We start from the raw sequence: 23,071 nt of genomic DNA, 5'->3' as shown, positions 1-23,071 counted from the left end.
CACACTACCAACTGAGCTACCAACTCCTCCCTCGGGCCCCAACTCAGACGTCACCACCTCAGAGAAATGCCTCGCCTTGTCCCCTCCATTGCTCTGGAGAATCGCAGTGGCGCCTCTATCGACCAACCCCCTTGGCACCTACACGAATTTCCTGTTTACTGTGGCCTCTCCCTCCGGAGCGCGCCTGGAGCGCAGAGCGCTGTCTCGGGCTTCCCGGTACCTGGCGCCAGCAATGGGCCTGACGTACACAGTTAGTGCACAATAAAGTTGTGACGAAGTTAGCATTTGACGAAACTGTCCCTGGCTCTCCTCCCCCATGAGCTTTTTCCTCCAGCGTTCCAGGTACTGGGGTTTCCCGCAGAAAAGAAGCTTTGAGGTCATGGTTCTCAAACTTAGCCCAGAGTGGCTAGCCCAGGAGGAAGGTAGGATAAGTAGAGAGAAGTTCAGAGCCGGTAGTGAGAAGAGGTAAAGGGCGGGGAGAAGCAGGGGAGAAGAGAAAAGGCAGGTTCCAGTGCCCCCGGGCCATGCGTCAGGACCCGGACTGCTCGGGCGCTGCGCCCCCACCCCTCCGCCAGCCCCGTGCGCTCCCCGACCCACTCCGCGGCGGCTGGGTGCTGCGAGCGGGTGGCGAATGCTCGGGGTGGGGGCGCTCGAAAGGGGCAGAGGTGGGGGTGGGGGCGGGGGCGAAGCACCTCGCCTTCGTGCCCCATCTTCTGCGAGAGACGCGGCAGCGGCGGCGCGGAGTCCCTCAGCCTCGGTCATGTGATAGTCTCGAAGCGTGAGCTGCGGGGGTCTCGGCGTCTCGGGGACCATTACAAAGCGCAGTCAGGAGAGCGCGTCTCTGCCACAGCCGCCGCCGCCTCTCCAGCTCCAGACGGGCCCGGGAGAGCGGCGGCAGCTGCGGCGCGGATTGCCGAGGCCGGCTCCGCCGCGCTGTCATCCTCCAGGGGCTCCGAACGCCCCTCGGGCCCGCGGCGCGCGCTCCGCCCCACCCCTGCTCAGAGCCTGCAGGCGCCGCGGCTGCGGAAACCGCCAAACTTTTCCCCTCCAGCGACCGTCTACAGCTCTGTCCCTGGCTCCGCCAGGAGCCTCCGGAGAAAAGGGACAAGCAGGCTGCCAGGAGCGGGCTTCCTTCTCCTTACCTCGCCTCGCCCCTCCGGGAAAACGAAACTCCAGAGTGGACTAAGCGGCGGGTCTGGGGGCAGCTCCCCGGGCGGGTAGGTGTCGCCGACCCCGGCCTCCAGGACACCGAGTGCCAATTCGGATTTAAAGGGCCAGAATTCGGACTGTCCAGCTCTTCCTCCCAGCGCGCTTGGCCTGAGCCTCTCTCAGACCGAGAAAAAGCAAGGAGGAGCCCGGAAAAGAGCACGGCGCCTCCCCACTCTTCCAACGCCAGCCCCAGCGCTCAGTCTCTGGCCACCCGCGGGAAGGCGCCGCGAGGGTGGCAGGGAAGCTGGTTCGCCGGTCGGCGACCGTCGGGGCCAGAAGTTGTGAGCGGAGAGCTAAATTGGCCCAAAAGACCCATCGCAGAGACCCCAAGCAGCTGAGAGCAGGCGGGAGACAAACGGCAGGAGGGTCTAAGGGGCGACAGGGACGAGTGGCGCGGCGGGGCGGGTGGAGTGGGGGTTAGTGGAGACGCCCAGGCCTCTGGAGAGCGCTGCGGAGCCAGAGGGCCGTGGAGTCGCCAGGGGCGATGCCGCGGCCGGGGAAGAGTTCGTACAGCGACCAGAAGCCGCCCTACTCGTACATCTCGCTGACCGCCATGGCCATCCAGCACTCGGCCGAGAAGATGCTGCCGCTGAGCGACATCTACAAGTTCATCATGGAGCGATTCCCCTACTACCGCGAGCACACGCAGCGTTGGCAGAACAGCCTGCGCCACAACCTCTCCTTCAACGATTGCTTCATCAAGATCCCGCGGCGGCCCGACCAGCCCGGCAAGGGCAGCTTCTGGGCGCTGCACCCTGACTGCGGCGACATGTTCGAGAACGGCAGCTTCCTGAGGCGCCGAAAGCGCTTCAAGGTGCTGCGCGCGGACCACACTCACCTGCACGCTGGAAGCGCCAAGGGCTCGCCGGGCGCGGGGCCGGGAGGGCACCTGCACCCCCACCACCCGCACCCCGCGCACCACCACCACCACCACGCCGCAGCGCACCAGCACCACCACCACCACCACCCGCCGCAGCCGCCCCCGCCCCCGCCGCACGTGGTGCATTATTTCCACCAGCAGCCGCCGCCGCACCTCCCGTCGCAGCCCCCGCAGCCGCCCGCGCAGCAGCCGCAGCAGCCCGCTCACCCCGGCAAGATGCAGGAGGCCGCGGCCGTGGCGGCGGCGGCGGCCGTGGCGGCGGCGGCGGTGGGCAGCGTGGGGCGCTTGTCGCAGCTCCCGCCCTACGGGCTGGGCCCGGCCGCCGCCGCGTCCACGTCGGGCTTCAAGCACCCGTTCGCCATCGAGAACATCATCGGCCGTGACTACAAGGGCGTGCTGCAGGCCGGCGGGCTGCCCTTGGCCTCGGTCATGCACCACCTGGGTTATCCCGTGCCCGGCCAGCTCGGCAACGTCGTCGGCTCCGTGTGGCCACACGTCGGGGTCGTGGACTCGGTGGCCGCGGCCGCCGCGGCTGCCGCCGCCGCAGGGGTGCCCGTGGGCCCGGATTACGGGGCCTTTGGGGTGCCGGTCAAGGCCCTGTGCCACTCGACCAGCCAGGGCCTGCCTGCAGTGCCGGTGCCCATCAAGCCGACTCCGGCGCTGCCGCCCGTAGCTGCGCTGCCGCCGGCTCTCCCGGTACCCGCCGCGGTACAGCAGCCGCCTGCGTCGTCCGCTCTGTGCCCGACGGCCTCCGCCTCGCCCGCCGCCTCCCTGCGGGAGCCCAGCGCCGCGAGCGCGGCCGACAGCAAGGGGGGCTCCCTGCACTCGGTGCTGGTGCACTCCTAAGGCTCCCCGCGAACGCGAGAGAGGAAGGCGGAGAGACGTCTGGTCCCCAGACCTGGGCGCCGGGAGAGAGGGCCCTGACCCGGCTTTGCCGGGCAGGTGTTTAAACAAACCCAAAAGTGGATGCTCCAGTTGTCTGAATAAATGTAACACTTCTGGTGTCTGTGTTTATACTGTGTTGTACAATCAGATTAATGAAAGTCAATTTTCAGGTAAGAGTTTCTATTGTAATTAATATTATAAATCAGTAAGTTATGGGGGGGAGGGAACGAAGGCGTTTGGGGAAGCCTCATTAGCAGGCAAATTGGAAATGGATTTCAGCTCATTCCTGGGGCCAGAAGCTGTGGTGTTTAAACTCCGGGGAGACGTGCGGGAGCGTGACACTGAGACAGATCCCGGCCACCGAGTTCCCCTCCGCGGGTCTCCTACCGGGGCAGCCGCCTCTCGTGGGACGTTCCGGACAAAACAGCTATTCACTAAGGATTCCTCGTTTTATTTAAGAAGGAAAAGAGGGAGGGGTCGATACTGTTATTTTCCCGACCAGGGAAATGGGCAAGGAAGCGGTGTTATGAATGACGCCGCTTTACGGGGCAGTGGGAACGCCACCAGGGATCTTGGGAAACGTGTGAGTTTCCTGGCTCTGACCCAGGGGTCGAGGAGGATAAGAGAAAAGCGAAAGCAATTAGTTTGCACAAAAGAGAGGCAGCAACGGCTTAAACAGCAAAGCCCCAGATTCCAGAAGTAAATTTCGGGAAACGCAACCAAAGAGACAATAAAAGGCGACTTTCTACCTGCAATTCGTTTGTGTATCAATCGGATGAAACCGTTTACAAGTCCCCAAGTAATACGAATTCTTAACGATCTGCTCCGTTTGGGATGTTAAAGGGGAAAAATTACTTGCATCCCGGGATTTTTGTCCCCTAACTCATGAATGCAAGAAAAATCTGCCGCATCACTGGACAGTGTCGCTCCCAAGGCTTCCAGGAGCATTTTGTGGTTTTTGGTTTGTCCCCTCAAACAGATGCGAGAGGATGACCCGGCCCCTGTGCGCGCTGCAGTCCTTGTTGAGTGGAGAGGAAACTCGGTTTGTCGCTGCTGCTCCTTCCCCCCTTTGAGCCCCAGGAATAGCACTTTACTTGCAATAAACTTTGGGGAACGAAGGAGGGCGGGTAGGGAGGAGGCAGTGGCTCGTGGCCTCCGGTTTGCGTCCGCGCCGCGTTCGGGTTGTGATTTTGTGACAAGTTCGTGTCTGCCAGTGTTGTACCAGGTGTTCTCCATTAAAACTTCTCTCTGGATACGCCGGTGCCGGTGTGAAGGTGTTTCGCTTCTCAAGAGACCAGAGCGCGGTTCCAGAGCCCACTGCGCGATCACAGGACTCGGCAGACCCTTCCGTCCCCGTTATTTCCTAACATCAGAGCTTCCTCGGGGTGAGTTCGCAGGCCAGTCACCCTCAGGGACGCGTTTCCTGCGCGGCTCCCTCTATCAGTTGGCGCATCTATCTGCTGTACAAACGGAGCTCTAGTGCACCTAGTAGGCGGGGTGGGGTGGGGGCGGGGACGGTACAGTGATTTTCGTCGTTGTTTTTCCAACACGAGGCTCACATCAGTCCTCCACCACCGCCACCCCACACCCTTTCCCATCTCCTGAGGTCCTCGAGGCAGGCCGCGACAGGAGAATCGGCTCCATTGGGTGGGTACCCAGCTGCGCCCCCCTGAAATCCGAGGGGCCGGCGCCTGGATGCGGTCCCGGCCGTCGCGGCCGCGTTAACCAGGAGGTCCCGCTCCGCCGCCCGGGCCCGGGGACCTGTTGCGCGCAGGCGCCGGGCGAGCTGGGCTCTGGGATGGCGCCGGCTGGAGGCCCTGGGCCGCAGAGTGCTGGGCCCGCGAGAGCCCTCGGACCTGCGGCCCGTCCTCCCCGAAAGGGCCCTGAAGGCTGCAGCAACTGCGGGGCTGCGCGGAGAGCTGGCGAGGTGGCCCAGCCCGGTGCGGGGAACCCCGCTGGGGCCGGGCAGCCGCGGCCCAGCTTCGGCTCTGCATCCGAGAACAGGGCTCCATCTTGAAGTAGCTTCCCTCTGCCCAGCTAGACCCCGTGGAAAACTCCTGTAGCCTTTCCTCAGAAGAAAGTGAAGGGCCAACAAGATGACATGCGCACGGTAATGACACTGGGGGGGGGGGGGTTGCTTCTTAAAAGATAGATGTTTCCACGCATCCCTGACTTACAACTCCCCGGTCATCGTGCAGCTGATCCTGGCTGTGCCTGGGAAACACGTCTCAGTTCAGGCCAGTACCTCACTGAGGGCTCAGACAATTCTAGTGTATTTCATTCTGTCAGTTTGAGACTTTCCAAGGTTTTGCACTACACTAGTTTGATGTTGAAAGACAAAAAAGAAAGGGAGACACTGACATGGGAGTCACAGATTTGGGGGGACTTGAGAATCTGGCTTCTTTGTCCACATCTCTGGGTGAGGTGAAACCTGAAAGCCCTGGGTGGGGACCCCTAATTTAGAGGTGGGGAGTGACTTGGCTTGAAGAAGGAGGTCCTGGGTTCCAGGAGTTTCTTCAAAAGAACATCCTTCTCCACCGGTGTCTGAAAGAGCCAGTGAACTTTATAGTGATGCCTGTCGTCCCACTTCTGGGAAGGGGGCGCAGCCCAAAGTGACGTTGGGCAGGTGGAGGGCTGGCCTAAGTGCCAGCCTCTCCTGAGAGAAGAGCCTGTGGGCCACGCTTCGGAGATGGATGAATAATTGACCCCCACCGGTTTCCTGAACCTTCTTATCACCCAGTCCCACTTCTGCACACTCGCTTGCACCCCCTCTACCTGTGTGGGAGGATCATGGTTGTTTTGTTTTTACTGTAAGGAGAGAGAGAAAGCAGAATACAAGGCAACATGAGTTTAGAAATGATTCCACTTAGGTTTTCTTCCAGCAGGAGACCCTGGTACTCAAAGGAGCGATGCATGGCACTGACACCGGAGAACTCGGGGATTCATGTAAGTACACACAGGGGAGGAGCTTCCTCCAAAACTCTGACCTCGAGGGAGGTCCCAGTTAAAGCCCTGGACTCTGACTGCCCTGAAGACCTTTCCTAACTAAGATAGGACCTGCAGTCTAACTGTGACTGTGCTGTCAGGAGCCAAGCTGGGGTTGGCAGGGTTATTCTGGGCAGACCTCTGGGACAGCAGGACTGGGAGGACCCCAGGCCCCAGCTTGCTGCTGGACCAGAATCAGGTCTTCATACCCATGTGTCAAAAAACACCCACTCAAAGACACTGAGCCAGATTCAGTGCTTGTTTTAAATGTTTAAATAGGGGTCAAACCATTTTAAAAAAGTTTAGTCCTGGTAATCTAAGTATATGGAGAACTGCTAAAGATAATAAGAATAATAAGATGATGGTGATATTTTGGTATCCTTCTCAACTGAGTATGGGATCTCATATGATCTCACAGGGATTCTCTCTCTAGTTACATATTGGGGTGGAGGGAAAGTAAGTTTTGGACCTAAGTGAGATGGAAGTAAAGGAGCTTATATACTTACGACCATCTCTGTTCACAGGTTCAATAAGATCACACTGGGTATGCTAAGTACTGATGGAGATAAAAAATTACACTTCTTGTTTCTAGAACGATAGAAAGAAAAATGGTTGCTTAGCCTGTATCCCACTTCACTGAATTCACAGACCCTAAGGAAGATGGGAGGAACATAGAAAGGGAGAACGGTTTTAGTGTAGGGGTCCTTAAAAGAAAAGTAGAAGTAAAACAACCTGGAATAACCTATTTGATTGTATTTCCTTGAGAAGCTAAGACGAGAGCCAAGGGCCAAGGGAGGGTGTAGTGATGTTAGCTGGGGTCCCTAGGAGAACAGGCCCTCCTGCAAAGACTGGGATAGATGCGTTTGGCATCTGGCGCTTAGGAAGCCTGTCAGTCAGGCTGGCTTGTGGTCAATTATCTCCTTAAGTAGACTGGCATTAGTCCAGCCAGGGAGGAGGGCTGGCTGCATCCACAGGAATCAGAGCCAGTTAGCTGGAAGTGGCACTGCTGAACTCCAAGCGTCTTTGCATTGCAGCCTTTGGGAGGCTGATCAACACCTCTCCTGGGGCTCAAAGGTGACATTTGCCTGCTTAGCCCACGTGCAGACATACTCCAGAAGAGTGTGGAAACAGAATGCCTGAGAAGAAACATTGATCACCAAAGCCACTAAATCCCCTTAAATTCCATTCACCAACAAAATTGCCATTTCTGCTATGCACAAAATTGTAGAGATTATTGTAAATTGTGGTGGGATTTGGCTCCTCCACTGAATAACAATTTTCATTCTTCACTGTTCCTGACTATGAAATGGGCACAGGATATTTTGGAAGTGTGATCAAGGCTTGGAAGGTGTGTCCCAGTGGAGTTGAAGTTGTGTGGGTGTTAATCCGACTGTGTGTACAGACTTCTGCATACAGGGGAGCGGAGGCAGGGTGGAATTGGTGTTGAAAATGGGAAATTAGAAAACATGGTTTCAAAAGCCAGTGATGATCTCTTTGTAGGTGAAGAGGCAGAATGGGGATCCAAATGGAGGTGGGAAGTCCTTGAATTCTGGAGGGAAAAATAGTTTCTTCAAGTCCAACATTCTCATTCTGCTCATTGAAAGTATTTTCATGAACTTTATCTTTCAAAGCTGAAATGCTACCTTATACCCTTTGGGGGAGATTGAGGAGATCTGCTTGGGATTTGAATTCAGTTTTGAACCATTGTTCAAATGGTATGAGTTTGGCAAAGCTCCAGATGTACTCTGTCCCAAGCACTTTTTCCCCTTAACTATCCCATGTGTATTTTAAGGAAAATTCAAGCCACATGTTGCTCTTTCCCCCTTGCATTCAAATGTAGTTTTATTGAATTTTAGCATGGTCCATGAAATTCAAATTCTGAGTTTTAAGCCATAATATATTCATATGATCTACATTCAGTCACATGATACACACATATATCATTAACAGAAAATAAAGCATCTGAGAATTATAGTTGTACTATTATAGTAACATTTCTTTAAACTGAAGAACCATGCTGAGAATGTCATGTTAAAAAGGATTTTATTAAATGATCAAACAGTCAAAAAAGCTAATTTAGTAACTCACGAGAAAGTTTTTAAAATAATATTGTTAAGAAGATATTTTGGTTCTGTTTAGTTTGGTCCAAACGGTTCTTTCCTGCCACAAGGAACAGGTCTTCTGTGTGCGCCCAGGTCTTGCTTTAAGTCACAGGTCTCATTATTGAAGCATCACGTTTAAGTGCGTTCAGATATGCTTTCCCATCCGAGCCGCCTCCAGTTCTGTCAGCACCGTCATGGACGGTGTGTTTTTCCTGTTACTGTGGATAGATGCTAAGTAAGAAGGCAGCTGGAGAATTGTCGTACAGGCCCAGCTGAGTTAGAGTCATTCCAGAAAGAATGCACAATATTGAAACACACGGATGAGAAGGGGAAGGAAGGAGAGAGGGAGGGAGGGAAATGAGAAGAGAAGGAATAAAGAAAAGAAGTTGCAAAGTGAGAAAGAAAGTTAGGGAGCTCGGAAGGAAGGAGAGAGAGAAAGCGGCAAATGTATCCATCCAGTGCTGACAAAGGAAAACCACTTAATTATGGTTATAATATTGCCTTGGTTTTCTCTCAGGACGTTAGATCAGTCCTTTCAATGTGTATGACTACATGCATAGCACTGCTTAGCTACCCAAAGTAATTATACCTTAGAGATGATATTCCTCCTTTCTTAAAAATGTTTCTTGGCTAGAGAGGACAAGACATTGTATTACTAACTGGTAGCCTCATTTATTGCCTAAAAAGACAAGGCTTTAGTCTGCCTGAGAATTTATCCTGGGTGAGGATTTTGTAACATTAACTGTGTTGCAATTTATTTTTATAGGGATTAACCTATATCCCCATAGGAAAAATGTTTAAATAAATAATGCTGTTTGCAGTCTCTAGAATATTATGCAGCCATTAAATATAATGCTTATAAAATTTTACTCATCTAGAAATGTTTGTGAAGTCCTATTGAGGGAATAATCTCAACTCCATAGTGTACATTGAAAATGTACTGGAAGAGAGGAAACTGAATAGTAACAGTGGTACCTTTAAGTTGATGCAACAGTTGTCATTTTACATTATTTGAGTTTTTAAATGACTTACACTGGGGTACTGAAGTTGTTGAAATTATAAGATTGTATTTTTAATCCAGGAGAACCAGAGAACCAAACTATAATCAAATAAATACTGTTTCACCAACTGGAGAACAAAATAAGACCCTGTTTATTTACCATACAAAATATATGAACTCTCATCCCAGTTACTACTAGAAAATTTCTTTTCTTCTTCCCTGCAAGGGGACCCCAGGCTGACTCAGACCTGGTTGCTGCTCCTGCCTTGTAAAGGAAGAGTAAAAAGTCTATCAGCCTGCTAACATTGCTTCTCAAACTGTTGGTGCACATCAGTCATCTGAAGAGGTTTTGTCCACAGAGCAACACAGTGTGCTGGGCCCCACCTCCAGAGAGTCGGAGTCAGCAGGGTCAAGTGGGGCCTGAGACTCTGCATTTGTAACCAGCTCCCAGGTGATTTTGGCTGGGCCCCAGATCACACTTTGAGAAGTGCTGTGCTAAAAAAGATTCTTTTCTTTCAGTTTAGCTCACCTACAGCCACCTCAGTCAATCAGAGATATCCAAATAACCTGGAACATCATAAAGAAGGCATAGATCTCCACCCTTTTTTCTCTCAGAAATTCGTTGGTGCCTGTTAAATTACCTATCACTTTCCCAGTAATCTTTGGGTACTGTGTGTTAATGCACAAGGGAAACAAAAATTCCATATGATCTTGTCCTTTGAAACCTCATGAGAAATTAAAGGTGGCATAACGAGACTTACCACATATGTAGGCAGATGGCTGGATGAAGTAGGCAGTCTCTTTAGGATATGTTCAAAACCTGAAACTTTCAAGCATAATAGAAGTATCACGCTGGTTTTGTGTCATAAACACGTTCTCTCTATAATGTTAATTTTGGAGGCACTTCTACTGGGATGACAGAAAAGAGAAAGAGCTATGTTTTTCTGATGTGAATTTTTTGTCACTACCGGAAAAGAAAACAAAACACCTTATTTCATATACCTCCAGAATTGGGGGCATTCCCAAACATCAGTCACACATACGCATAGAAAAATTGGGTTGGAAAACAACCTTCTTATTTTGTCAGTAAAACAACTGAGGCAGGGAGCTCCTTGAAAAACAAATTAGTGAAAATGGAACCTAGAAGTCAGTCCACTCTCCTGTCCAATCCTACCTATACATCATATAAGCCTAGCCAATCACAAAAGCATTTTAACCAGTGGGTTCAAGGAACTATTCTTTTCCTTTCGTAATGTGGTGTGGTTGTTTGCGTACCACACTTTTATGTGGCTTTTATATCTACTATTTTATATAGGGGAGATAGGCTTTATTCTGCGTTTGTACGTACCCAGGCTCAGATCTACAACTTGGAGGATGGGCTCAAGTGGATATTCAAACAAAGCATCATTTCAGTGAACTCACACTTGGATTAAAAATAGAACCAGTCAGCCAACCATTTATGGAATATTTGGTTCTTCAGATCTGTGGCACAAAATGGTGTGCACTCTAACAAAACAAATGTCACCAGGATGTAAGCGAGGGTCCCCTCTCATCTTTGAGAGCTCATGAAATTTTCTGTAGCCTCCCCATGTGCTGTGCAGACTCACAGCCTGGTCACTCTGGGGAATTTTAATTGGTGGCAAAGTCGGTGTAAAGGCTTCAGTGCTCCCAGTTAAGGTGGGGCCTATGGATCATTTCACTGTCCAAAGCAAACTGCCCCTTCACTTGTAAACATTTCAGATGTAAACCGGTATGAGTAGCAAATGCCAATGCCTTGAAAACTTGATTTTACTTTGCCTTATAGTCATGGTCACAAATGTAAATTTCAGTATTTGCATTTATACTTCTAAAAGTCCTACTGTCCCTCAACCAGGAAATTCTCACTGGTTACCTTTTGCCAACTACTGCAGTCTTCTTACAGTTTGCTTGGACTTTTTTTTCTTTGACTGTACAACCTCTCCTATCCCTCCAGTTGCTTACTTTTTCTCTCACCTTACTTCACCCCAGTTTCCACGAACTCCTCGTGAAAGTGTAGAGGAGGAACAAATTTCCCTCTATCCTCAAGGTGCTCCAGCTGTTCTAATGATCAAGTAGACATGAGACAGATTAGCAAGAGAAAATGAACAACTTTAACACATACATGTGTATGGGAATCCTGCATATACAAGAGTGTCAGAGACTCACATACATGAGAGGTTCAGAGATAGAAGTTGGGATTGAGGTCTGAGAATATCCTGAGCTAAGGATGAGGTAATGCACCGGAGGACTTCAAATGGTTGTTGCAGGGTGATAAGAATAGACATTTAGTAAGTAGAAGTTCACCTTGCCCTATAGATAGGTCAAAAGAAGTTATCTCTGATACTCTTTTATTATAGGCAAGTCCCCTAACTTAAGTTCTGGGCAGTTAAAGGTGGGGGTGATACAGTTTCTCTCAAGCCTGCAGCTCAAAAGGCCTTTAGCCCAAAGTAATCTGCCTACCCCTGAGGCACATCTTGGGGTGGCTCATTCTGAACCCCCACAAAAGACACTTTATTTCTCTGTTTCTTTCCGGACTTTAACATTGGAGCCTACTTTCTACAGTGAAAGTAGTCCATCAAGTTATTTTCCTAAATGAACACAGTTCTTTTTATAGCATGTTAGCTATTAAAAGCACATATTTTGACCTAACAGTACGTACATATCCATTGCACAAGCATTTCTTCAATACCATACTGCAGGAACTATACCAGGTGCTAACAATAAGACATGTTTCCTACCAGGCCAATTATTAAGCTGTTGTCTCTCATCTCTAAGTCTACTGTTTTCTACTTAGCTCTGAGATCCAGGTGCTGAGACTTTGCAAACCACATTATTGCTTTGCCAGCTGGCTGTGTATTGGGTCCTGTTAATATGGGCCTCTAGTGGAAGTTAGCAGAAAGGGAGGAAATGCTCTTTCCTCTTTGTTCCCATTGGGGCTTCCTTTCTGCTTTAAAAAAAAGATTTTATTTATTTAGAGAGAGGGGAAGGGAGGGAGAAAGAGAGGAAGAGAAACATCAGTGTGTGGTTGCCTCTCACATGGCCCCCACTGGGGACCTGGCTTGCAACCCAGGCATGTGCCCTGACTGGGAATTGAACTGGTGACTCTGGTTCACAGCTCAAACTCGATCCACTGAGCTACACCAGCCAGGGCTTCCTTTCTGCTTTTGATTCCTGGAAGCATCATGCAGGCAAAACCTCTTCACCCTGCAGTTCCTTTTGGTATCCACAGCTCAATCCTAGTAGTTTTTCCAAAACTTGAAGAACCAGACTTTTCTCTGAGCCCCATCTCGGAGCCACCAGCATCAGTTAGCAGGTGTCCCCTGACATTCTGAGGTTTAGCTTCATGGAGATCACGTCTAAGTTTCTAAGTGTTAATAATTCCAACTTCTTCCTTTTGTACTCTCCATCCTAAGGGTAAGTAGCTCCTTCCTGGAGTTGCTGCATCAGTATTACCTTGGAGTTCTTTTTCTACCATGTCAGTCATTAACATCTTCACACCTAGTTAGCAATTTATTACATTAAATTCTGTCTGTAAAGACAGAATAGTTTCTGTCTCTTGACTGGACTTCGATACATGTGCCCTCCGGGACCCAGAGGGGAGTCTGAAGTAGAAGATTGTCTCCTCTGACAAGAGGAACATCGAGGAGAATGTAAGCGTCAAATTGATAATACCAGACAATATGTAGACATTGATAAGCTAATACTTTTCAATCAAGAAAGATATTTAAAAATGTATTCATTTTAGCAAATTAATAATATATACTTTTAAAAATAAACAGTTTAAGCCCATATTTATATTGGGATGACCTTGTGTCCTCTCTGAATGGCTTCATCGCGAGGTGGTTTTGAAAAGTTGCATCAGTTTGCAGATAGGTTCTTCAATCTCACCTTGACAGACCCAGTCCAGGAGCTAATTTCCCAGGGTGAGGTTACTCCCAACCATAATGTTTGACCTCTAACCTACAAGAATCAAGCAAAAATGACCCAGTTCTCCCTAGAAATGTATGGAACTAGAGAGCAGGGTGGTCAAACAAACAAACAAAACCATTGGGAACAAACCAACTAATCAAGTAAGTCAAAGACAAGTAGGGTGTTTTTTGAAATTTCTGAATTTTATAATTCTGCTTATAGATGTGAGATAAGAATAATAAAATTTTAAAACTACTTACAGTAATAAAAACTAGTATTTACTGAGCTTTATAAAATTCAGTTTCTATGAGTTACATCCATAAATCTCATGTAACCTCACAACAAGTCTTTAACTTGGGTGCTTCTGCCATCCTTATTGCAGATGAGAAAACTGAGGCATCAGCAGTTCAGAGAGCTTGCCCCAAACTAGGCAGCCAGTAAGCAGAGCCAAAGCCAGAGCTCTTCACCAGGAGGCGTATTTGGTCCCCTAAGTGCCTTAACAATGTCCTATAAAAAAGATGGCAAGTTGCGCTAAACATATTTCATCATAGCCTTTTGTAAAGTTTTCTATTAGAGCAGCAAATATATATTTAGAAATATAATTTTAACAGAGTATTCAAGTTCTTGACAAACCAAATAGCTAATGAAGGAGTTCAAGAAGTATTTGAGCACTGTGGAGTCCAGGTTTATTTTGATGTCAGAGACCTCCTACCTATTATTTTCCTGGCTTGATATTTGTAGAAACATTTTCTTTTTATTTTATTTTATTTTTATTGATTATGCCATTACATTTGCTCTATTCCCCCCTCCCTTCCCCTCCACCCTGCATACCCCTCCCCCACCATTTCCCCCTTTAGTTCATGAACATGTGTCTCAAATTCTTTAGATTCTGTATTTCCCCTACTATTCTTACCCTCCCCCCTATCTATTTTCTATCTACTGTCTATACTACTTATTTTCTGTACCTTCTCCCCCCCTTCCCCTCCTCCCACTCCCCTGTTGCTAACCCTCCATGAGATCTTCATTTCTATGGTTCTGCTCCTGATCTAGCTATCCTCTTAGTTTGCTTTTGTTTTAGGTGTGGTTCTTAATAACTGTGAGTTTGCTGTCTTTTCACTGTTCATCTTTTTTATCTTCTTTTTCTTAGGTAAGTCCCTTTAACATTTCATATAGTAAGGGCTTGGTGATGATGAACTCCTTGAATTTGGTCTTATCTGAGAAGCACTTTATCTGTCCTTCCATTCTAAATGAAAGTTTTGCTGGGTAGAGCAATCTTGGTTGTAGATCTTTGGTTTTCATGACTTGGAATACCTCTGTCCAGCCCCTTCTTGCCTGTAAGGTCTCTTTTGAGAAATCAGCTGACAGTCTGATGGGAACTCCTTTGTAGGTGACTGTCCCCTTATCTCTTGCTGCTTCTAGGATTCTCTCCTTCATTTTAATCTTGGCTAATGTAATTATGATGTGCCTTGGTGTGTTCCTTCTTGGGTCCAACTTCTTTGGGACTCTCTGAGCTTCCTGGATTTCTCGGAAGTCTATTTCCCTTTTGCCATCTTGGGGAAATTCTCCTTTATTATTTGTTCAAATAATTTTTCAACTGGTGGTTGTGCCTTTCCCCCTTCTGGTACCCCTATAATTCGGATGTTGGAACGTTTAAAGATGTCCTGGAGGTTCCTAAGCTTCTCCTCATTTTTCTGAATTCTTATTTCTTCATTCCTTTCTGTTTGATCTTTTTTTTCTTCCGTCTGGTCCTCTCCCTTGATTTGAATCCCAATTTTCTTTCCATTACTATTGGTATCTTTTGTATCAGCATTCATTTCAATTAATTTAGCTTCCATATGTTTCTCTAATTTGTGACTAAAATCCACCAGTTCTGTAAGGATCTTTATAACCAGTGTTTTGAACTGTGCATCTGAAAGACTGGCTATTTCTTCATCACTTAGGCCTATCGGTTCTGGGGCTCTAAGTTGTCCTAGAGCCATTTTTTGGTCTATTCGTGCTGTTAAGTGAGCGGAGCGAAGCCTTAGTTGTTTACCAGGACGGGGCGACCCAGGTCGCTGGTTTGTGACGCTGTGTGTGGGGGCGGGGTCAGAGAGGGAGCAATGGCGTTCCTCTCCGCTAGCCCAGCGCATCCAGTCACTCAAACGCCTCGGGCTTGCTTATCCGATCCTAATTTTGCGAGCCTGCTGCACCGCGCGGGTTTTCCTTCTCACTGGTTTCTCCGCACGTAAATGCGCGCGACCGACCCACCGCGCCTCTTCCCTGTGCGCTCCGGCAGCCAGCTCGCTGGCGATCAGCGCCCTCGGTTGCCTGCGCGCACCGCGCACTGCCCCGGGAATTTTTTCTTGCTAACCTGCTCCGCTGCTGGCCTCGCTCCTTGTACCGGTCCAGCCGAGTATCTAGTTGTCCTTTGGACTCCGTATTGTCGATTTTCCGTGTGGCTTGGTTGTGACTGCTGTTAAAAATAGTTGTTCTTAGATTTGGTTGTGCACAGAGGTGAGGTGGAACCTCCACCTACTTCTCCATCTTGGCGGAAGTCCAGAAACATTTTCAAAATTTCTAAAAATAGCTATTGTTTTCATCTCTGTACCTCCACTTGCTAGTATAATCCCTGACTCAAGGTAAATTTCTACTGAAAATTTGTTAAAGAAAAGGAAGAATTTGGTTAATATACTCCTCCGTCCTGATTTAACAAACAAATGTGTAGATCGTTAAAAAAATGGTTGACTAAAACAACGTCTACATAAATGGCTAAGAAAATTAAGTAACTAAATTCAAGTTAGCTTAACTGGCTTCTAGATAGACAGACTCAGCTACATTGCCAAGGTGATGTAACTAGTTTATGATGAAGCCAGAGCTGGGTCTCAGGGCAGTCAAACTCAAGTTTCAGCTCTTATGCACAGTGTTAAACTGCTTTGAAAGGTCTCTTCTCTGTTTCTTAGTTTTTCACGTCTGTAAAAAACTGGGCAAATAAAACCTACCTAATTAGGTATAACTTAACCAATAAATAAGATCAGGTATGTTGACAATCAAAATTGAATTTCATATTTTCAAAAACCAGTGGAGAGATATTTCTTAGTAATTTGAGACAGATTTTTAAAAACTTACTTAAAAATTAATATGATTCAGTAAAGAAGGCCAGCTGAAAGGAGGAAATTATATTGAACAATATTTAAAAACTAGATCCAGGCAATATTTCTTATAACTTTTCAAAGCTATGTGATGATTTTAAAATCGTATTTATAGAAACAATTTCCTGGCTTTAAAATTAATTTTGGTATTATATGGTACTTACTTAAAAGTAACTTTTTGTTTTAAAAAATAATTAAAACATTAAAAGCTTAAAAGCTATTTGAACATTATTTAGAATAAAGTTTTTCAATATGTCATGGCAAGAAGACAACCCTTGAAATTGAGCATAATTGAAAGTTCATGTGAAGATGGGGTTCACCCACAGTGATGAGGAACTATGTGCCATATAAATCATAACTGCTTTTAGCATCCCAGGCATATTTTGTCTCTTCTCTCTCATTTCATTCTTTCTGTATCCAACAATTGAATTCTGTCTTTACCTTAAAACCCAACTTAAAAGCCAATTTTTTTAGTGCCTAATAGCTTGTAGGAACCCAATATTTTCTATTTTTGCCAAGAAGTTTTATCAGTTTTTCTCCACTCTATTCGGTCATTAATCTCCATTTCCCCCACTCTTAGAGCATGTTGTTAGATCCATGGCACTGAGTGCTTTGATTGGGACTGGGCATGTCACTGGCTTTCCCGCTGAAATGAACTGTAGAATAGGATGGACTTGACCTTTAAAGAAATCTGCATATTCCTTACTGCTTGGTGTTTTCTGCATAGTAGAGACTGTGTGTGTGCATGTGTGTGTGTGTGTGTGTGTGTGTGTGTGTGTATGTCCAAATTATCCTAGCTGGTCTTCTTCGAGGCTGATTTCTAAACAGACAAGTAGATGATTCTAGCTTGTCCCTCACTATCTGTACTTTTGGGTACCCATTTCTCGTCCTGGAACATGAAACTATGTGAGACTGTTGACCTCTATCTCATGTTCCTGCAGCCATTGACAACATTCAATTTAAGACATAACAGGAGCCCCAGCTGTAGGTAGGGAACTCACTACACAGCAGATTTAACTTGATGAGAAAGATCATTTTGAAGTCCTAATTCTAGACATTTCCTATGAGAAATTCTGGCCTTTGTGAATGTCATCCAAAGGAAGACATGGTACAATGAGAAGGGCTTGAGCTTTGAACCCCACCTCTGAAATTTAATACCTTGGTCACTTTTAATGATAGTAATTGATTATTCATAGTTTAACATAAAGCCTCAAAACAACTGAATGCAATAGGTTCTAGTCCCAGATCCCATCCCCATTTTACCAAGGACAGAAATTTAGGACAGAAAAAGAGTTCATTTTCTTTCCAAGCTAGTTACTGATTATGCCTGGATTGGGAACTCAAGGCTATGAATCTCAAGTCCCAACTCTTAACTTCAGTGTCGTAGTGCTTACCTTTGCCTTCCTATTTTTGTTTTCTCATCTTAACAACCAAACAAATAATTTTTACCTCCTTAGGTTGTGGAGGTAGCAATACAATGAACATTAGCTGTCTTTTATATGGAATTGTGGAACCTAATCAAATTAAATCAGACTGAATTAAGATCTTCAGGAAAAACAAGGGAGTGGTCTATGTAATGCGCTAAATTGAATCCCCTGTTGTTTTAACCAATGAATAGCTTCCCAAAGACCCAAGTGTTCCATGGACATAGAATTGAGACTCCCACAGAGAACAAGATGCCTTGTTGGTCCTCAGCAACTTAAACACATTTCTCTGAGTAATGGAAGACTTTTAAAGGAGCACTTGCCACATTTTATTGACAACAGGTTTGCCCTTTACAAATAGAAACAATTATCTTAATTTACATATCTATCAATCTGAAATGGGTTAGCTGTGTATTCACTGCTGGTGAGGAAGACCAAAGCCTGCAAAGAGAAGCTGCCTTTATGTTCACAAGAGAGTCAAAATCTCACTCCTGCTTCCCACCGAGAAAAAATAATGAACAAAGAAAGTACAAAGGGCCTACCTACAGTGACATTGCTAAATCCCTTCTTTTTCCACAACAAATGGTCAACATCCAGTGACAATATTATGATGTTGATTGTTTAAAAAGCTGATGCATCATCAATTTTTTTTTCTGTTCTTCACATGTGAGATGAGGCCAAAGAATTTGTACTTTTTAATGATTTGTTGTCTTTTGATCCTCTCCCTAACTTTTATTTAACTAAGACACTGGAGTCTTTTTTTTTAAAAAGGTCCTTTATGTAATAAAGAGATCTGAGTTCTAGTGTCTGGTATTCTGCTTGTCTGATATTGTGTAAATGGAACTTTTCTGAAATGTAGTTTATTTACAAACCTTAGTTCTGAAAACATCGATTAAGCATATCTTCTGTAACATGCAGTTTGTTGGGAAGTGTGCAAGGGAGATAATAACGCGGTCCAGATTTCTCCACAAAATTGTTGCAGGATGAAGTACCTAAATGTTACATCTTGCTCCAAAGGTCAATAATTTTCATCCTAAAGAAGTCATGAGAATTAAAGCTCTTTGTGAACTAACTGTGCTGCAAATACTAGGGATGGAGATGATGGTGATGAGAATAGAGATGGTGATCACCTTGAGAAGGAGGAAAATGCTGTGATAGTTATTATCCTGTGTTTAAGGAAGGGTTGATGCTGCTCTCCTAGATTCATTGATTTTGAATAGGCAAACAAAACTTTTATGAATACGGAAATGGGAGAAATTTTGGCTTTGATCTAATAGAAGGTTGTATGATGGAGTCTATAGTATATATATATAATAAACATTGAGTTCAGGTTCTCAGAGATGAGATACTTGAGATCTGTATTACATGATACAATAAGCAGCTTCTTAACACATTTTACAGACATGATCTTAGGCAGAGTTAGACAGAAACTCAGATATATAAGGGCCTGTTGAATTGTTTGTAATGTTCTAAGCTGCCCAGTAAGATTTACAGGCTGATTTTTTTTAGAGCATCTCACTGGGAAAAGCAGAACTGATTACCTGCTCCTATACATACTGAGTATTATTCTTATTACATTGAGCACTCTTTGCCATTAAAGATAAAAATGAAACACTTGACACTCCTTACTAGTTTGATTCTTGCATTAAGTAAGATTAAAATATATGATACAGATATGGCTTCTAAAAAGATCTAAAAATCATTACATTCTATTAATATAATTAAAATCAACATAATTGAGACTCCTCAGTTTCTAAATTAGATAGCTATATGTATATCATGATTTCTACAAAAGCTAAGATTCAGAACTTTATAGCCAACTATCCATTTAATTTTTTGTGATGATGTGTTATTGTGGATACAATCACCATATATTAGAGTTCAAAATAAGAGTTCAGAGTTAGCCCTGGCTGGTGTGGCTCTGTGTATTGAGCGCTGGCCTGCAAAGCAAAGCAAAGGGTCACCGGTTTGATTCCCAGTCAGGGCACATGCCTGGGTTGCAGGCCAGGTCCCCAGTAGAGAGCATACGAGAGGCAACCACACATTGATGTTTTCCTCTTTTTCTCTCTCCCACTCTCTCTAAAAATAAATCAATGAAATCTTAAAAAACAGTTCAAAATTATCTGCATAGATGCCAGATATATTTATTTCCTATTGCTGGTGTAACAAAGTACCACAAACTTGATGGCTTCGAACAGCACAAATTTACTCTTGCAGTCCTGGAGGGCTGCACAGTATGTAGAAGTTCAGAATCAGTTTCACAGGAATAAAATCAAACTGTTTGCACAGTTGGTCCTTCTAAAGGCTCTGAGTGGAGAATCCATTTTCTTACATTTTTCATTTGCTAGGAACAACCAGTATTTAGTTTGGGGGCTTTTCCTCTATCTTCAAAGCCTGCTTTCATCATTGCATCACCTTCTCCTCTTTTGTAGTCTAGTGTCCCTCTGATGACCTTTCTAAAAATCATTTTTCAAATTGTTATTGTATTACAGTTGTCCCAATATTTCCCACTTTGCCTTCTTCCACCCATGCTGCCTCCTGTTCTTACAGGCAATTCCCTGCTTTGCTAGCCTCAGTGGAATAGGGCCCTAGTGACCAGTGTATGTTGAACATCACCCTGAGAGAAGTCCAAAATAGGTCCTCTAGTTGTTTCTCATGTTGTCTTTCTCTTGCAGATATGCACCCTGTAGAGGGGTCCTTGAGCCTGTCCTTCCTGTTTTGCAGAACTTCCTTGTTGGTGGTGCTTGCGATCTTGTAGGAAGTGGGGGCTGGGTATGTCCTTCCCTTCCTGGAGGTGCAATCTCTGGGGAAGGGGCTCTATCTGGCTGTAAATAATCTCAGGCACTCAACTGCCACGCATTCAGTTCCCAGACCACTGCCTTTGCAACAGACACAGTTCCTGGCTCTCCACTCTGCTCAGCCTCCAGCCTGCCATCTGTGCCAGGCTGGGGCAAGGAAATCCCCTTGCTATTCACCTTCCTGATCAATCTGCCCAGCTACACTCAGTGGGAGCAAACTGCCCCCTCAATCCTTTCCCCTGCTGGCAGGGCAGCTGCACATGGAGGCCCTGACCAGCTCACCTCAGCTCTCCTTTTTAAAAAAGTCTCTTTGGACACTCCTACTGCAGCATTCAATCACTTTCCAGCTGTCTATACACAATACCTCTCCAAAAAGCCCAAAGTCTCTCACAGTCACACCTGGGCATGGCCTGCCGCCTCTGCCTGACCCAGGTGCAGACACAATCCCTTTCTGTCTCTGGCACTCTCCTAGTTGGTGTTTACTGCTACAGCTATAGGTATGCTTCTCGCTGTGTTTGTGTGCACCCTGGATATCCCTGACTTCATGTATCCAAGTCACTCCCTGCACAGGTCTGGTTGTTCTCGGCCCTGGGAAGGGAGGGAGCCACAAAGCTGTGATCTCTGACCAGACTCTCCATGGCTGCAGGAAGCACAAAAGGGATATTTCCCCTTCAGCCTATAAAATATTCTTACCAACTATTGTGAAGCATCTTCTGTACTCCTTGGCTTCCAAACTTCTATACTCCTTGGCTTCATATCACCTAAGTTTCCATTGAATGTGCAGCTTATTTTTCAGAAGATCACTGAAGTATCTGAGTTGGGGACAACAGCAAGATGACTCAGCTTCTGCCCACTTGGCCACCATCTTCTCTCCCTGCTCTGACTAACTCTTTATAAAGACACTTACAATAAGGCCCCAAGGATAATCCAGGATAATATCCCTATTTTTTGATCTTTAATTTAATTTAATTACATTTGCAAAACCCGTATGCCATATAAATTAGCATTTACATGTTCTGAGGATTTGGATGTTGACACTTGGGGAAGCCATTATTCTTCCACACAGGTAAATTACTCATTAATTGGGGACTTATATAGACCTCACCCAGATGACATGGAAATGGAAATGATAAAATAACTTTTGATTTGATGTCTTGATTTGTTCCTCACAGTGAGTTCTACGGAGAACTCTAACTAGAACAGCTGGCATTGAAGATCACAAAGCAAGAAAGACTAGCATAGAAGAGAAAGTGATAATGAAAAAAGTTCATTTATATATCTCTCAAATTAACTGACTGCAAGATGATTTTGTATCTGCAAAGATCTTTTGAAGATATAAAGTATGAAGACACACTCATTCTAAGCCAGTGGAAGCAAGCTTGTGTTGAAAATCTTCAGTAGTACAAAAGATATTCAATGGAGATATGTTAGTTTTTTATTCAAGGGTTTATTCCTAGAATATTTTTCTTCTAGTTTTTTATACTAACATGATATGAAAAATCAAATCAGAAAATTTATTCAAAATAATCTCCTACAAAAGAAGCTCCATTTTCCAGGAATAGCAAATTCCTGGAACTTGAGATGGGTCCTCAAATACCTTGACCAAGTGTATACAATCTAACTAGTCTGTACAACACCCATAGAGTATATTAAAAGAACCCTTAACCTGGTTTAGGATGAACAGCAGAGATATCTAGCCATGTTAGGAAGATGCAAATCTATTACAAGAGAAATTCATGTGACTTTTGAGGTAAGAATTATATAACAGAGTTTGATCCTTCTAAGATTTGAGACCTCTTTCCTTAAGAGACAGGGTTCAGGGGTGGGAAGGGGTAAGAGATTGGGGGAAAGGGAAAACTCCTCAATTCCTATGGATCTGAGAACAGTGGATCCACCCTTATGTATTGAATATAAAGAAATAGTAAGAAAGGGTAAAAACGGGTGAGGATAACTGGTCCTTACTTCCATGAAAAGAAAGAGGTTTATACTAATTGTAATACATGTGGATCTTCACATTTTGACATTTAAAGGAGGTGTGTGTGTGTTGATATAAAATGTAAATATCAGGAGTTTGGGTGACAATATCCAATAACTCCTTTACAGAACATTTAACATAGAGCAAGCTTTGTTTTGTAAAATTATGCAGGATGATATTTTATTTTTAAGATAATTTATGGCATGTGCTCAAGTAATACATATATGCTAACCTAAAAGTTAACTGAAATCTTTTTCTCCTGATGTCTTTGCTGAGCATATGGGGAAAGTTTTAAATTCCAAATAGTGTTTTCCCCAATAATAGCATGGGATGGTATACTTCATTAGTTTCAAGTTATATTCCAAAAATACAAATTACATTTTTATAACTCAAATTGAATGTTAATAATCTCAACTCTCTATTATATAAAGAAATTAGTAGCACATGTGTTAAAAGCAGATCACATATAGATTACTGTATTTCACCATGTATAATGCACACCTGTGTTTTTGTGCACATTATACATGGGATTTCTATACCCATGGTATGTAATCGTTTTACCCATGTATAATGTGCATCCTTACTTTTTGCTCAAAATTTGGGCAAAAACTGTGCCTTATATGTGGCAAAATACAGTATATATTATTTCCAATCACAGAAAATTTTAGGCATAAGAAAAATGAGTGAATGGTCCCAAAACACCAGCAGACAATTCTAGCAGTGGGAACAGACACCAAGACTTTTGACTTCCAGCTAGG

The 23,071-nt window shown here is 45.4% G+C and overlaps 1 protein-coding gene and 1 pseudogene across 1 annotated transcript; both read left to right on the top strand.

Annotated features, from left to right (window-relative positions):
- Positions 1–1,646: 1,646 nt before the first annotated feature.
- Positions 1,647–2,935, top strand: FOXB2 (forkhead box B2). The gene has a single exon (XM_037149101.2). The coding sequence runs from the start codon at positions 1,694–1,696 to the stop codon at positions 2,933–2,935; it is 1,242 nt and encodes a 413-aa protein (XP_037004996.2). The 5' UTR covers positions 1,647–1,693.
- A 2,948-nt stretch (positions 2,936–5,883) lies between these two features.
- Positions 5,884–23,071, top strand: part of LOC119052102 (replication factor C subunit 5-like) — a 38,482-nt pseudogene continuing 21,294 nt past the window's right edge.

This window comes from Artibeus jamaicensis, unplaced genomic scaffold, assembly GCF_021234435.1.
Source record: "Artibeus jamaicensis isolate MK-2021 breed Jamaican fruit bat unplaced genomic scaffold, CSHL_Jam_final scaffold_1964, whole genome shotgun sequence".
NCBI lineage: Eukaryota > Metazoa > Chordata > Mammalia > Chiroptera > Phyllostomidae > Artibeus > Artibeus jamaicensis.
The sequence above is the reverse complement of the archived record's forward strand: the minus strand, read 5'-3'. Positions and strand labels throughout refer to the sequence as shown.

Coding starts and splice junctions, on each gene's coding strand:
- FOXB2 (XM_037149101.2), top strand. CDS start 1,694: ATGCCGCGGCCGGGGAAGAGTTCGTACAGCGACCAGAAGCCGCCCTAC.